Source organism: Echinops telfairi, unplaced genomic scaffold, assembly GCF_000313985.2.
Source record: "Echinops telfairi isolate 266 unplaced genomic scaffold, ASM31398v2 ScPeMD7_5;HRSCAF=22, whole genome shotgun sequence".
NCBI classification, from domain to species: domain Eukaryota; kingdom Metazoa; phylum Chordata; class Mammalia; order Afrosoricida; family Tenrecidae; genus Echinops; species Echinops telfairi.
This window is the reverse complement of record NW_022103901.1, coordinates 4,483,238-4,498,338: the sequence shown is the minus strand read 5'-3', so window position 1 is coordinate 4,498,338 and position 15,101 is coordinate 4,483,238. Positions and strand designations below refer to the sequence as shown.

The 15,101-nt window shown below is 56.6% G+C and overlaps 2 protein-coding genes across 2 annotated transcripts in view; one reads left to right on the top strand and one right to left on the bottom strand.

Annotated features, from left to right (window-relative positions):
* Window positions 1-13,449, top strand: part of BAIAP2L1 (BAR/IMD domain containing adaptor protein 2 like 1) — a 92,716-nt gene extending 79,267 nt beyond the window's left edge. Inside the window, exons 9-14 of the mRNA XM_045284481.1 lie at window positions 2,184-2,400; window positions 3,854-4,061; window positions 4,912-4,989; window positions 6,576-6,756; window positions 11,864-11,901; window positions 12,088-13,449. Of these exons, the coding sequence (XP_045140416.1) occupies window positions 2,184-2,400; window positions 3,854-4,061; window positions 4,912-4,989; window positions 6,576-6,756; window positions 11,864-11,901; window positions 12,088-12,163 (798 nt within the window). The 3' untranslated portion in view covers window positions 12,164-13,449. The remainder of the gene's footprint in view (window positions 1-2,183; window positions 2,401-3,853; window positions 4,062-4,911; window positions 4,990-6,575; window positions 6,757-11,863; window positions 11,902-12,087) is intronic.
* Window positions 13,450-13,902: 453 nt separating this feature from the next.
* Window positions 13,903-15,101, bottom strand: part of BRI3 (brain protein I3) — a 19,388-nt gene continuing 18,189 nt past the window's right edge. The window contains exon 3 of the mRNA XM_045284474.1: window positions 13,903-14,286. Within this exon, the coding sequence (XP_045140409.1) occupies window positions 14,154-14,286 (133 nt within the window). The 3' untranslated portion in view covers window positions 13,903-14,153. The remainder of the gene's footprint in view (window positions 14,287-15,101) is intronic.

Sequence of the window (15,101 nt, the reverse complement as noted above, 5' to 3'; positions counted from 1 at the left end):
CCCACGGCACCTCCAGCCCCTCTTGTTCTCTCTCGAAGGGCCCATCTGTGCTCACGCCCCCGCTCGGGAATTCGCTGTGCAAAAGGCCTTCTGCTGTGGTCAGCACTGGGGTCTTTTGTTTTGGAAAATGTGTCGCCACTATTTTTTTTTTTTTTGCCACTATTTTTAGTTCCAACTTGAAAATGTTTTCCCCATGGAGGAAGCAGAGCTGTCCCAGAGAACAAAACAGAGTGGCATGACTTCCGATGCCATTTGACATTGTGGAAGTTACCACTGGGGCAGGAGTCCCCGGCATCTCTCCCCTGTGAGCTGGGCTGGTGGCCCTGAGTGGCGGTGTGGGTGTGGTCAGGGGCCCACCCTGCCTCCTTGTAAAACTCCCCAGGACAGCAGAGAGACAAAAGGCCAGCTAGCCAGGGCCCATCACAGCATGGAGCTGAGGGAGGAAGACCAGGCCAAAGCCTGGGCCCTAAGCTGCAGGAGGTAGAGTGCCCTTGGGTCTTAACCAGGGCCATGCTGGAGAGGAGCAGTGTCTGCCACCACCCCCTACTACTGTGTCCACTGGGTGTGCTGCTCATCAGAAGCCCCAGTGGTGAAATGGGTTATGCTTTGAGCTGTTCATCTCAAGGTCAGCGGTTCAAACCAGCAGTCCCTGAGGGAGAAAGATGAGGCTGCCTGCTCCTGCAGAGATTTAGAGCAATGTTTCCCAAAGTGGGTGACACTGCCCCTGAGGGGCCCGGAACGGTCCACGGGTCTGCAAAAGCGGATGCCTTTTTATTTATTCTGGACAAAAGGTTTCAGTGGCAGGGGGACGGGGCCATGAGTCATTTTTTTTGTGTTTCTGGAAAGGCGGGGTGTAGGCCAAATATGCTTAGGCACCTCTGATGTCAGTCTCAGACCCGGAGGAGCCGTCGACTGCCCCGGCTGCTGTGAGTCGGAGCCCACTTGTCATCGGCAGTGGGCTTTGGCCATCAGAATCCCGTGAAGATTTCTTGGGATAAAGGAAAACATTTAGAAGCTAACTCTAAAATTTCCCAATGAAATGAAGTGGGTGGGGATGAACTGTATATTAACATTTATGAGAAAACCCCTCTCCTGAGGTAGGGCAGCATCCAGAAACGGATGCAGGGGGACATCTGCACTTCGCCAGGAAGGTGATCAGTGGGCACTGCAGTGAGGTGGGGATGGGCCACTTGCTTAATGAGCGGCACTCACATCCGTAGCTACTCACTGGGAAAGCACTTGGCTGCTCAACAGAAGGTCAGCGGTTCAGACCCACCCACTGGCCTCCCAGAGAAAAACGAGGCCACATGTGCCCATAGAGCTGGCAGCCTCGGAAACCCAGTGAGACAGTCTTGCTTTGTCCTTCAGGGGTTTTGGGGGTCAGATAGCCATGAGTTTTGTTGGTTGGTGTGACAGTCCTGATACAAAGAAAAATTTAGGAGAAAATTGAGGATGACTTTTGATAGAACCCCAAGCAGAACTAGAAACCTGAAGGCAGTTTCCTGAGGGCAGGCGGGCCAGCCCGGCTCTTCTCTCTGGCGCAAGCACAACAGCGCTAGCAGGCCTCCGTGACCACAGAGAAACAGGACAAGGAGCTTCTCTGACTGACGAGCGCCAACTGGAGGTGTAAGTGCTACGTAACGGATATGAACAGGCAGTGCACCCAGAAAGAAGCTGGGGGCTGGGGGCATCGAGAGGGACTTGCGCCTCCCTTGGGTCGAGGGACGCAGGGCTGAGTGTTCACCATACTGGGAGATAGGGTCAGCCATGTGCCCCCCACCCCCCCAACACTGAGCAGAACCCACGGGTACCCTGATTCACACACTCTAAATAGTAGCTGCCTTTTTTGAAATATTGTCTGGCAGAACCTCGTAAGAGTCCAAATGCACACATCGCTCTAGCCGTCCGTCCTTCTGTCCTTCTCGGGACTGCTCTAGAAATGCAGGCAGTGCCATGTGGACACTACGATTGGCTCATGGCCGTCGACACTGGGAGGCAGGGTCTGCATGTTGCTGTCGAAAACGAGGAGGGGAACCATTTATTTTCCCTTGAAGTCAGCGAGGACTACAAAGGGGAGTAACAGGGCGTGTACCACGCTTGAGTTCTCTGCAGAGGAGCTGCTGCCTGGCAGCTGAGACGGAGCTGGAGAAGGTGGCGCTTCAAGCACAGGTGGTGATAACCAGTCCCGGGAAGCCCTGTTGTCGATTTGCTGTGTGGTACTCAGCACTAGACTAACAGAGGATTTTCCACAGGTTGGGAAAGATTATGACACCCTTTCTAAATATTCACCAAAGATGACCCCAGCCACTTCAACTAAAGCCTACAGCGGTCCCCTGATCGATATGTTTAATAACCCAGCAACCGTGGCCCAGAATTCAGAAAGGACAAACAATTCAACAGGTAAGAGATCTGGTGTGATTTTAAATGTTTCATTACCATTTTATTATTCATGTAAATGTTGGGCATGCTTTGGATAAGCCAGTGGTGAGCTGGGGCTTTATAAACAGACACACACATAGTTTATGTCCCAGCTCTAAGCAGATAAAGGTCTAGGTGTGATTCAGGCAGCATGTAGAGAGCGAGCCAGCCCATGAGAAGGGCAGAGGGGGGCAAGGGTATTTGTTGAGTACTAGCCCTGGGGGCTCGCAGCAGCAGCAGCCATAGCCCTGGTGGCTGAGTGCAGCGGTGTTCAACCTGTGGGTTGCGACCCCTTTGGGAGTTGCCCGATTCATAACAGTAGCAAAATGACAGTGATGAGGTAGCAACCGAAATAATTTCCTGGCTGGGGGTCACCACCGCATGAGGAGCTAACCGTGTGGAAGGGTGGCGGCAGGAGGAAGGTGAAGCTCTGGCCTAGTGGGTTACACGTGGGGCAGCCGTCCACACACTCGCCGTGGAGACCAGCAGCCGCTCCTCGGAGAGAGAGACGAGGCTTTCTGCCCCACAGTCAGTCTGGGAAACCCACGGGCAGCTCTAGATCTGCCCTGCCCTGTACGGTCACGACTATCGGAACTGACTCAATGGCAGCACGTGTGCTTTCTGGAAGACAGAGTGGACCCTGCCCATCAGATGCTGTTGCCTGAAACGACAGGTGTTGTAGAGCTGGGGCTTTGGCGGGGTCTTCTGGAGCAGCCTGGCTCCCAGGGCGGCCGGCTGGTTCTTTGCGGGTGTGTCCGGGTTCCAGCTGCAGGTGTGGCTGGCAGGGTTCTGCCTTCAGACGGAGTTGAGTTCATCTCCAGTCTCAAGGAAGCAGCAAAGCTCTATCGGTTCACGGTGGACTCCAACTGGATTGTAAGACGAGAGCACAAAGGCAGCCAAGTGTAGGCCCCAGCGAGAAACGCCGTGTCCCGGGTAGGGGTGGGCGTCAGGTCGTTCACCTCTGCCTCACTGCCTCCACTTCACGAGCTTGACACACAGCACCCTTGGGGGCTGCGTGGCAGGAGATGACCCCATCTCTGTGTGGACGGGGTGAAGAATCAGCGAGAATGCAGAGTGAGAGTTTGCGTTGTTTTCAGGTCCTAGGGTAGCAGAACGTGAGTGGGAAGAAATGGTTAAACTGAATAAGCCTGTCCCGTCTGTATACATGTAGGAGTGATCCAGCCTGCGTGTGCTTTTCGACACATAGCATGCTCCCAGGGCTTAGGGGTGCTGGCTGCTCTGTGACTCCTGACCCTGCCACTACCAGCTCAGGGGTCCCGGCGAGTCACTCGGTCTCGTCGTCTGTTGGTGTGGACAGCATGGTGCTTCTCTCTGCCCCGCCCAGCCTGGGCGCTCTGTTCCACGGGGGTCAGTGGACTGGGAATGAGATGTCCGTGAGTGAGGTGCCACTCACACCGGCTTCCTCTTGGACCAGAGCCGCCTGAGGACCCGAGTCTCCAGCGCTCGGTGTCCGTGGCCACGGGCCTGAACCTGATGAAGAAGCAGAAGGTGAGGGCCATCTTTGCCCATGCCGACGGCGGGAACAAGACCCTGCTCAGCTTTGCCAAGGGGGCCGTCATCACGCTGCTCATCCCCGAGGAGAAGGACGGCTGGCTCTATGGGGAGCTGGATGCCACCAGAGTGTAAGTCCCACGAGGCACAGCCCACTCAGTCAGACCTTCCCGGAGTGTTCCCTCTCAGGCCATCCTCTGTGTGCTGCCCGTGTGGTGCGGTGGGGTAAGCATCAGGCTGCTCACTGCAAGGCTGGAGGTTCAAACCCACCAGCTGCTCCTCTGGAGAAGCTGAGACCTGGGAAACCCTATGGAGCAGCTCTGCCCTGCCCTGTCGGGGCTGTGGGTCAGTCGCTGGGCAGCAGTGCGGGCAGACCTCATTGTACTGCATGGCGCAGATCCTGGTTTTCACGGAGTGGAAGTGGGTGGCTGCCCTGCATCCGATGTGGGTGCCGTTTGTCCAAACGCATGTTCCCGTGGCACGTCTGTTGGTCATGCCCGCCATGTTTCAGGCTTCCTCATGATGCTGTCCCACACTCCAGACCAGGGAAACCAAACACACGTGGGGCTTGCTTGATGAGCTCTTTGCTCGACTGGGGAGGACTGAAATGGGACCCCAGGCTCCGAGGCCTGCCTGGACTTGGTGTTCCAACAGATAAGACCAAAGTCTGCAAAGTCACCTGAGTGCAGATAACGTTCTCCTGGTCTCTTGTTTCTTTCAAGCATATGACTTGCTTTCTCAACACGCTCAGTCATTGTGTTATGACCTCACATTAAACAGTAAACACCGCCCTCGCCTGTCAGCCGCCTGGAAGGAACCAGGCTTATCAGTGACGTGTGTTTCCACGAGCCTCGGCCCACATGTAGGCCCTGTGGTGAGCCTGGGGGTCAGTCCCTGCGCCCTCACTGTTGCTCCTTGGCATGCCTGCTGTTGAGCTTGTACCACAGAGAGGTCTTCTGTCCCCCTCCCCTTCCCCTGCAGGAGAGGCTGGTTCCCGTCGTCGTACACACAGGTGCTGGAGGGGGACGCAGAGGAAGCAGCCGCTCCACCCGTGCCAAGGTAGCCCGAGTGTGGCCCCTTCTCCCCAGCCACCAGAAGCCCACCCTGAGCCCCAGTCTGTCAGTCTGGGAACATTAGAGAAGCAAATTCATAAACACTCATGTGTACAAGAAAGGGCTTTATCTACAAGAACAGTTGAACATTGAGAAAACATCACAGCCCAGTCCAGATCAAGTCCTTAAGTCTGATATTAGCCCATATGTCCATACCAATGTATAAAGTCCTCTTCAGACTCACACACCAAATGCAATGACGCCAAATGCAGGTAGATCACAGGCCAGTGGGTGGGAAGTCTTCTGGATCCAGTGGTGCAAGCATCTCAGCACTGGCAGGGGTCTCCATGTGGCTCCTCCAGTTCTCAGGGCACGGGGTCCATCAGCTTGGTGCCATGTGTCTTGTCAGTAGAGCATCTCTCGGGGAGTCCACCTTGTCAGTAGAGTCTCTCCAAGGGAGTGAGCAGAGAGAGAAAGTGTCTCCCACCTCCAAGGAGGAAAAATAAAGGAGTTCCCAGAATTCTCAGGAGAAGGCCATGTTCACACAGAGGCCTCATTGGCTATGATCCAATGGACAGACTAGACTCCACCCCTTCACTCTTAATCCTCTCAAGTCCCAAACTGACACCAGATGACGTAACTACCACACCCAGGTTCCAAGCAGAGCCATGGGCAGGGGAAAAGAGAGATCACTGTCCCACCTTGCTCCATTCTTCCATCGTCCATGGGGATCTGGAAGATGAAGAGACCCAGCCAACCTCTCCTCAGTGCTGCTCTGGTTACAAAATGTGATCCTTAGTACAGCCTCAAACCTTGGCGAATTCTCTCTCCAGAACGTCCTACCTTGGATTCTTTTCTTTGTACTCCTCCAACTGTCCCTGTGTGTTCACCTCCAGGGGCTCTTCTGCTGCCCATCCTGTGCTGCCTATCCTGTGGACACTGATGGTCCTCAGGCCTCCCCGCCCGGGGCTTGAATCCCACCTCTGGTAGCCGACAAGTGTGTTTCAGGGCAGTGTGTTACAGTGACAGCCATGACTCGTAGAGCCCATTGCAGTCCCACAGTCTCCTTGAGGTGGGTCCCCGGGAAACTGGGACAGTGCTCCAGGAACCACACCCCATCCTGTCCCCGCTTCTCCATGGCGGCCCCTGAGTCCATCTCCACCTCCTCTCATCCCCGATCCAGCAGCACCCCGGATGCCGTGTGCCGACACGACAGTAACATTTGTGGAGACGGCATGCCAGTTCTTTTTTATCTTTAAGTGCTTACTTAGGTTCGTGCTGTGGTCTCTTTCTTTTACTTTTTTTGTTAGTTGATCACTATAGATTATATAGATCAAGATCCAGCTCCTAATCAAGCTAGCTAGTGACTGCTTTATTTTGTTTGGTCATGACTCTGAAGAGCTTTTGGGGGGTTAGCTTTATTGGCCATTCAAAACAGTGCAGTGTTGTAGGGTGTGTGCGCTTAGGGGTAAGCACATGTGCACCCGTGTGTTGGCAGCGGCCCCCTCCCCCCCTCAACCGTATCTTGCTGGGTCACTTGGACAGAGGCTGCCAGGCTCTCCCTCACTGCATCCTGTCCTTGTTTCCTCTCAGCCCTGTGCCTGTGCGGAGCGTCAGCACCGTGAACCTGGCTGAGAAGAGCCAGGTCTTCTTCCCTCCGCCAGATTACCAAGACTGTCTGTCCACGGGGGCAGCTGCGGACAAGAGAGGAGAGGCTCCCACACAGACCTCGACCTTCAGAGTGACAGCGCCCAAGCCGGGAGCCGTGTCTCCTGTGAGTAAAGCTGCCAGACTCACTTTCCCAAGTTCCCACTCCCATGTCCACTATCCTAGCCCCTCCGGGTCCTCCACCCTCCTCCTGGTCACACAGCCTCTCCCTCCTCCGTCGCCCTTCTTTCCTCCGTTAGGGTGTGCCCAGTGGCTCCGCATCGCCACTTCACCTCAGGCTTTGATAGGGTTTGTAATCTCTTGGCTTTGGGTTCCGACTGCAGGCCTTTGATCATTAATCCCCTTTTCTGCAGTGGCTCCCGGTGTCAGGTGGTTTTCTGAAGGCAGGCTGAAGGTGAACCCTGGGAGCTTAACCTTCAGGTTGCTCGGGAAGCATTGACCTCACACCGGCAGTCTGTGAGCACTGCCTCCCCTCTCGTCCTTGAATGGCCTGTGAGGGACCTCACTGCGCAGAGGCTGCGTGCCCAGGGCAGCAGCTCTGGCTCTGGCAGCTCAGAGGGGCACAAAGACTGGCTCCTGGACCCTCGGGCCGTGGTACTTCCTGGTGAGAGGATGTCCACATGGACAAATAAGCAAAACCAGGTTTTTGCTGGTCTTTGGGTTTTGTGCCCCCCCTCCACCCCTCTTTTAAAATTGATTACTGTGGACTCTATGAGATAGCAGGGAACCCGCACTAGGAGCCGTGGAAGCGGCCAGAGTAACCCAGGATGACAGGCAGCCATGGAAGTGCAGTATGTTGAGTGGGCAGCCCTGGCTGAGGGGCACAGTGCTGTCTCCACATGGGCCTTCAAGCCACCTTCCTGTGGGGCCAGGGAGCCTGGAGTGGGAGGAGCCCCCAGGACAGGACAGAGCTGCTGGCAGCAGCGCCCCCTGCCGGTCAGCCTGGAAACACATGGCTGAGTGGACAGTAGACTCACCAAGTGACACAACCAAGGAGGTGCCCTCTGGGGGCCAGACGAATGTCAGACAACTCCGCATCGTTTGAGGGTGAGAAGCAGTAGGCTTTGAGGTGACGAACACCCAACACCCTTTGTGCCATTGGGCCAGTTTAAAGCAGCCAGCCAGGGTGCTGCTCTCCAGCATCTTTGGTAGCCTGGCTTCAGAGCAGGGCCGCGCAGGAAGGTGGGGAGCCGGTGCAGTGCGTCTGAAGGCAGCGGGTGGTGCCAGGAACTGGCTGGAAGTACGGTGTGAGGAGGATGGACTGGGAGCGCTGTCGGCGATGTGGAGATTGCTGGACGGCTGAGTTTGAAGGGTGATGGGAGGTGGCTGTCCGATGGATGGGACACTCAGCTGGAGGACAAGCCCCCAGCTGCAGATGGTTCTACCAGGCTGAACCAGAAGTCTGCCAGGCCGCCGTGCCCTTGCCTCGTGGAAAGTCACCAGGAGGCTGTGATCCAGCCCGTCAGCTCATTGTCTTTTATTCAGTTGCCACTGGGTGATGTCTCTGGCTGCATACATCCCCTAACTACCCACAGAGGGGGGGGTCGGCGCTCCACAGCCCTGTCCCCATCAGCCAAACGCCATTTCACCTGTGTGTCGGGTCTCAGTTCAGGTGGGTTGCGCAGACAGAGCCTTGTGATCACAGGAGCTGGCTGCTCTTCCGAAAGCCTGCCCTGTGCTTTAGCAGTGAGGCATTATGGGACATAGCCCTGCCTTGTCTGAAATATCGACAGAAGATGTTGTGCAGCTTGTCTTCTGGGTACACCCACTGTGCGACCTGGGTCTGCTCATCGGTCCCTGTGACTCTAAATGTCTTCACTCCAGAAAGCGCTTTCTTCCCCTGTGCTTGGCTGTCTTCTCAGGTGGTGGGCGAGCCTGGCCCGTGCCCTGTGCCCCGTGCATCCACCCGCGTCCTGTGCTCCGTTGCCCCCATACATGAGCAGTAGGAGCGTCAGACCAGCGTGCAGCTGCTGTTCACTTGCCTGCTTGGTTTTGCCAGAGCACGTCTTGGTTGGGGTGGCTGCGCCGGCAGCCCCCGTTCTATCACTGTGTGGTAGAGCATTCTGGAATGTTTCTGTGACAGAAATGTCCTAGATCCACACTGTGGTTTTAGGCAGCCGCCGAGAGGGCGTGCTGAGCACCGTGACTTTATTAAGGTTGGTACTGGGGTTATACATGACAGCACCGCGGACATTTTTGCAGTCACAGTCCTGACTGGCGTGGGAAACAAGAACGTGTTCTCATCCCGGGGGTAACACAGACGAGGAGAGCTTGGGTGTTGAGAGCGCTGCTGTCTGGTGGGTTGGAAGTCATGTTCCCCTGGCAGGTTCAGGGTGACCCAGTGCGGTCTGCCACTGCAGGAGACCGCATTGAAAGGTGTTGAGGGCAGTTCACGGACAATAGGTGAGAAGGATCGCTGACATGTGTCCACATCACTTCTCAAGCCCCCAGTAGTAGTGTCTCAAGCAGCACCCCGTCGCCGCCACCTGCTTTGAGCGGAAGTGTCTACACCATGAGCCCCTCACCATCACCCCAGGAGGCAAAATACACGCTCAGCTTCTGACCACTTGAGCCGTCCTGCCCCTTGAGGGGCACCTCAGGTGCTGCCAAGCAGATAGTGAGCCCATGGTGGTGCTCTGGGGGATGGGCTCACTACAGTTTACTGGGGACCCCAAGTGCAGGGAGCGCTGGTGAAGTGCTTCACATGGAGCGTGTTTTACAGACTGAGGTGGGGGAGCCTGTGTGGAGTTCTGTGTTTGACTCCAGTTACCTTGAATCACCATCCATGCCAGTCCAGCGTCGGTCAGACTCAATAAACAGAACAGTTCACCAGGAGTGAAGCAGAAAGCGGGCAGCCCCACCCACCCTCCAGGACTGGGGATGCTCCTGGAGGATCGCACGTGGAAGCAGCTTTCAGAACCACCTGGAATGGTGGTTCCTTTTTGGCCGCTCTGCAGCAAGCATGGGGTTCGATAGCAGCCTTCATTGTGGCAGATGGCCACACACCCAGAGTGGCTAGCTTGCCCCTATTGGGCTTCTGCATCCCCCTCTTGAGACTGAAGGGGCTGTGACCAGGGAGCTGAGTCCCCGGCCCCAGGTGAGCTAGCTCTGGCCCGTTGACAGGGCTCCCTGTGTTTAAACAAATGCCCATCAGGCTGCATGAGGAATATGAAAGGGCCTCCTGCAGGCTTTAGAAATAAGGGGAAGGGGTTCCATGAGGGTTCAGGGTGCGAAGCGGAAAGGGAGGGGGTCCCGGGCGAGCAGCAGGGAAAGCGGCTTAAGCTGGTCTATTGCCCAGCACCCTCACAGGCCTGGCTCGGCCAGCATGATGTGACCAGGCCAGGATCACCAACAAGCTGGCCGGGGCCTGTGAGTTCCTCAGGAGGCACGGCTCTCTGATAAGACACTAAGCACTAGTCCAGCAGCGAGGAGGGGGATGGGCCGCCAGAGCACCTGTTCTGTGGTGGCAGGGGGAACCGAGGTGTGGCACTCTGCCTCAGTCTTACAGGGCAGCACCAGTGACCAATGGCTGCCCTGCTCACTGGTCCCAAGGCCCTTCCCATCCATGGCCAGTGTGTGCACTCTGGTTGGGGTTGGCTAAGCCTTTCTATAAGCAGCTGGCGGAGGCCCTGGGGCCCAATGAATAACACCTCCCCGTGGTGCTGCTGAGGACGCTCCTGGAGAGGCCGACTGCACAGCCCCCAACGCGTGCAAGGGGTCAGAAACTCATCCAGACTGGCCACGTGGTGGCAGACAAACCACTGGCCTGACGTCAGCCCAGCAGGCAGCCCGTGGGGACCTGCGGAGATGGGGTGTGCCAGGCTCCGCAGACCCTCCAGGAGTTTCTGGGAGACCTGAAGTGGCCTTTGGGCAGTGAAAGCAGTTGAGGGGACTTTGGAAAGATTAGTCAGGAGGTAGCAAAGGGGACAGTGGGCACCCCGCCCACCAATCAGGGCTGAGGCCAAGGCTGGATGGGGACTCTTTCCTGGCTGGTGAGGCAGAGGAGAGAGGGAGAGGCCAGCTGGGGTGCTGTTTCTGAGAGGAAAGGTGGGGGGCAGCTTAGGAAATAGGGATGAAGTGTCCCGTGTGGGGCAGGGAGGCTGAGCGACTCCTAAGGAAAATCTTCTAGATGTCCCAGCGAGAAGACCCTGAACTGAGTAGCACACCTCACTGACCGGAGGAGGAGTTGTAGACGGGCTAGGGGGCTGGCTAGGATCAGGAGGGAGAGGGGACTTGTCTCTGATAACTCACCCTTCAAATGTCGTCTTAAAAACACACTGCATAGTTGTAACTAGACCTGACCATCCCGTCTGCTGCAGGCTCTCCCCATCCATGGCTGGTGGGGTCCAATGTGAGAGAGCTGTTAAAGGGGGCTTGGCTTGGGGGCACCTGTGGAGTCTGGTCTGGGGAGGCACAAGGGCGAGTGTCTGATGGAGGGGATGGGTGATGGGTGGCACAGGCTGGTCACTGACACTTGCTAACTGCAGAGTCCCCATCTTCCCTTCCCGTACATTCCAAAACCAAACCCACAGCCTTCCGGTTGTCCTGATTCATGCTGACCCTAGAGGTCAAGGTAGACCTGCCCTTGCCAGTCCTGTGGCAGACAATTCCCAGCGGGAGACCTTGTGCTCAGTCAGCAGCCAACTGCGCGGCCAGGGCTCCTCCCACACGGCGCCTGATGTGCATGCTCCTCTTCTCCCCGAGGGTCGTGGTTCTAGGTTCCCAGCACACCTGGGAGGGGAGCAGAGGTGGGGAGGGTGGGCTCTTCTCCCACAGTGCAGCTCTGGGACCATCTTTAGGGGCAGCTGGACTCCCCTTATCCTCACTGTCCTCCGAAAGCACAGGGGCCTCTCACAAGGTGGCCTGTGGTCACATGTCCACCCGCCTGTGAAGGTACCTGTCCTTCAAAACATGCTGTCCTCACCTGGTCTGTGCACCCATACTCACAGCCTCCCTCCCCTTCGTCCCACACTCACTGCTGTCGCGCTGGTTGGAACCAGCTCCCAGCTGGGGACCCACAGGCCAGCACAGAACCGCTCCCTGAGGTTTCTAGACTAGATCCTTCCAGAAGCAGACTAGTGCCTTGTCTTTCTCCTTCAGTGGCTCATGGCTTTGAACTGCTGCCCTTTCGGCTAGCAGGCTGGTGTTTAACCCTCGGTGCTACCAACCTCCCTGTCTCAGGGCGCTCCGTAACCTTCATCTTCTCTTCACAGAATGATGCCAACGGGATGGCAAAGCCCCCTTTCCTAAGGTAGGTGTTGTCTGTGCCTCCTCTGGGACGCAGCTGTCAAGGGCCACACGGGTGACCTGACCCACCACCCTGGGTTCAGACACCACTGCTGTTGGGGGTGGGAGGGCGGTTTCGTCTCTGAAAACCAAGTGTGTCTCAGCCTAGTGTTTCTGAAGGCGCTCTCTCCCCCGCCCGCCCCCCCCATAGCGGAGAGAACCCCTTTGCTACCGTGAAGCTGCGCCCGACGGTGACCAACGACCGGTCTGCTCCCATCATCCGGTGAAAGGCGGCCGCTGGGCTCCCCCCATAAACTCTACCACCCGCTGACTGGTGCACCTCACACACGCACTGACGCCAAGATGCTGGGACTGGTGTGGCGCCCAGTCGAGGCCCAGTCCTTACCGGCAGGTGGACACGTCTTCTCAGCTTCACCTAGCAGGTCTACGCATCTGTCTCCAAGAGGATGAAATGAGTAGTAGCTTTAGTGACCAACAAAATAATTTAAGATCTACACTTCCTATCTCTTCTGAAATTTGGGATGATTCTTAGTGCACCTTTTTTTTTGTCTTAAACAGCCAAAATATACAGATGATTTGTGCTTTTGCCCGGCACCCCGCTTTCGTGCTAAGACAACAGTAGTGTTTTACGAAGCGCGTGCTCTCAGGCAGCAGCATGACATTTATCTGAAGAAAAATACTGTGTGCGTGCACCTTGGCGTGCAAGTCATAAGCAATATAAATTATGAAAATAATATGTAAAATATAAATTTTCTAACTTAGTCGTTAAATTTGTTTTATTAGAGAAAGCCACCCAGGGAGGGAGGGGATTGCAAGCGCCCCTGTCAGACAACACAGTGCAGTGGGGGCTTCACGTTTCCTGTTCAGTCATCACCAACAGTGACTAGCTACCTGTTGGGTTTACTGCCCAGGCTGCGTGCCAGGGCTGAGGGCCATACAGAGCAGCCCACCTATTGGGGGGGGTGGAGAGGGGAGGTTCCCATCAGCAGGAAGGACCTACCTTGCTCACCCTGACGGTGGAGAATCCTGAGCAGAATTTGCACCCAGGACTTCCTGCTTGGAAGGGCTGCTCCCTGTGGACTGCCAGGACTTCGCTGCTCCGTCATCAGCTCAGTTCTCCTGGGGGCTGGATGCTAGCCCAGTGCAGGCCTCCTTCCGGCTGGGTTGAACAATGTCACAAGCTCTCGTGGGAGGGGACAGCCAGGCAGCCCCTCCCCCCAGGGGCTGTGAGCACCAGCCAGGGCAGAGAACCTGGTCTGTTCTCCTCCCACCACCTATAGGAGAGGGTCCAGGAGTGTTCCACTCAGGGAAAACAGCTAGGTCTTTAGAGCCCCCCGTGGGGAGCCTTCTGGCTTTGTTACAGGGATCTAGACGCAGGTCCTAGGGGATCAGGTGCAACATGTGGACCCCACCAGACTCCTCCAAGCCCCATTTTGCCCCCACAGAATGGAACTTGGTGCGGAAGTGGGGGCAGGGGGTCCTCGGGTCCCTAGCACCAAAGCGCAGTAGTGTCACGGTACTGTATTTCATGACAATAAAGACCTTGAAAACAGGCATGCTTTCTTGAGCTGTAGAATCGACTCTTGGGTAACCCCCAAAAAGGCTGCCTCCAAGGGTGGGCAACAGGCAGCCTGGGTTCATATTGAGCCCAAGCCAGAGCTGGATGCTGGTCCTTCCAGACGGTGGTAAGTGGCCCTCAAGGGCTGTCTGGGCAGTGCTGGCTCATGGAGGGGTCTGGGCTCCTCTCATCTCCCTCGAGCCCACACTAGGGTTTAGTCCACGGAAAATGTCACTCCCATGTTTACACAGCGCACACAAAGACCAAGCCTGGACCGACTGAGCAACAATGTTCCTTAAAGAGTCACTTACCTTTCCAGCGAAGGTCTGTATTTAAAGGTTGACAGTCCAGCCAGCTCTCACCAGTGCCCACCCCCCCAGTGGAGGCTCGGCACTTTAAGGGCAAGCGGCCGCAGGGCATGCGCACACAGGCAGGTGGAAACCCGACAACAAGGGCAGGAATTTTGTTTATTAAAATGGTACCCCTCACCTTCCTCGGATAATAGGACCCAGAAGCAGTGCTTTGATGAGTCACCATAGCCTTGGGGTCCCAGAGCTGACCACCCTTCCTAGGCCCGGCACCCCAGGCCCGTCCCTCCACGCTATAAAACAGTCCTGAAGCTTCATGGGATAAAGCTATTGTACACGACATTTACATTAGAAAAAGAGCATGTCGAAAAGCCTGGGGTGAGGTTCCCTTTACGAAAAGGAGGCCCCGCAGTTGGGGCATCTTCGCTTCCTCAAGGCGAAGCAGCAGATGAACCCGAAGGGGAACAAGATGATGGCCAAGAAGATGCCCAGGAAGGTGAAGGAGTCCTCCAAAACCCCGACTCTGTGGAGAGAGGGGGGCGGGGTCAGGGCCGAGCGGGGCCTGTGCCTCATGCACAGCCTGTGGGGGAGAGGTAGGTGAGCCCCTCCGGCCAGCTGACAGCGCAGGTTCCCACTCACTCGGCAGGTGACCCAGGAGGAGCGGCGGCCAGGGCCAGCCCCACAGAAGCCCCCGGCTTCTGCCTGCATGGGGATTCATCTGAGGCACAAGCACTTGGTCTCCCTTTCAAAGAAGGACCCCGGGTTTTCATCTCCCCACCCCCATCAGAGTGATGGAGTGGGTTTGGGGCTGTTTGGCTTCACAAGTTGTGGTGACATTTCACTACAATCCAACCCTTAGTCATGTGTGTCCCTTCACCCTCAAAGCACCACATCTTCCTCCAGTGCACACCATGTCCAAGGATTCCCTGGGGATGGGGCGATGACGGGACCACAGGAACTCTGGAAGCCCCTGCAACTCATCAAAGTGACTGAAGCCCTGTGCCCAGGGACAGAGGTCCAGACGCCGCTGGAGGAAGGGCTGGCTGCCCCAGGCAGAGGGCCCACCCAGAGGGCCCCATCCCACCAGACAGCCTCCTTGCCCCTGATCACAAACCCAAGCACATGAAGGGATGCCAGGGAAGTCCCTCCAGGTGGCATCTGCCCAAAGCTGGGCCAGCCTTGGGCTTGCCTCCCCCCCACCCCCCGCAGGACACTGGCCCAGTACTAGAGCCAGCCCTTCCACCAGCTCCCAATCAACGCCTTCGGGAAGCGATGCTGGCAATGTGGAGGAAGGAACGCCACAGTGGCCACTAGAGGGCGCCTGCACACACAATTCCA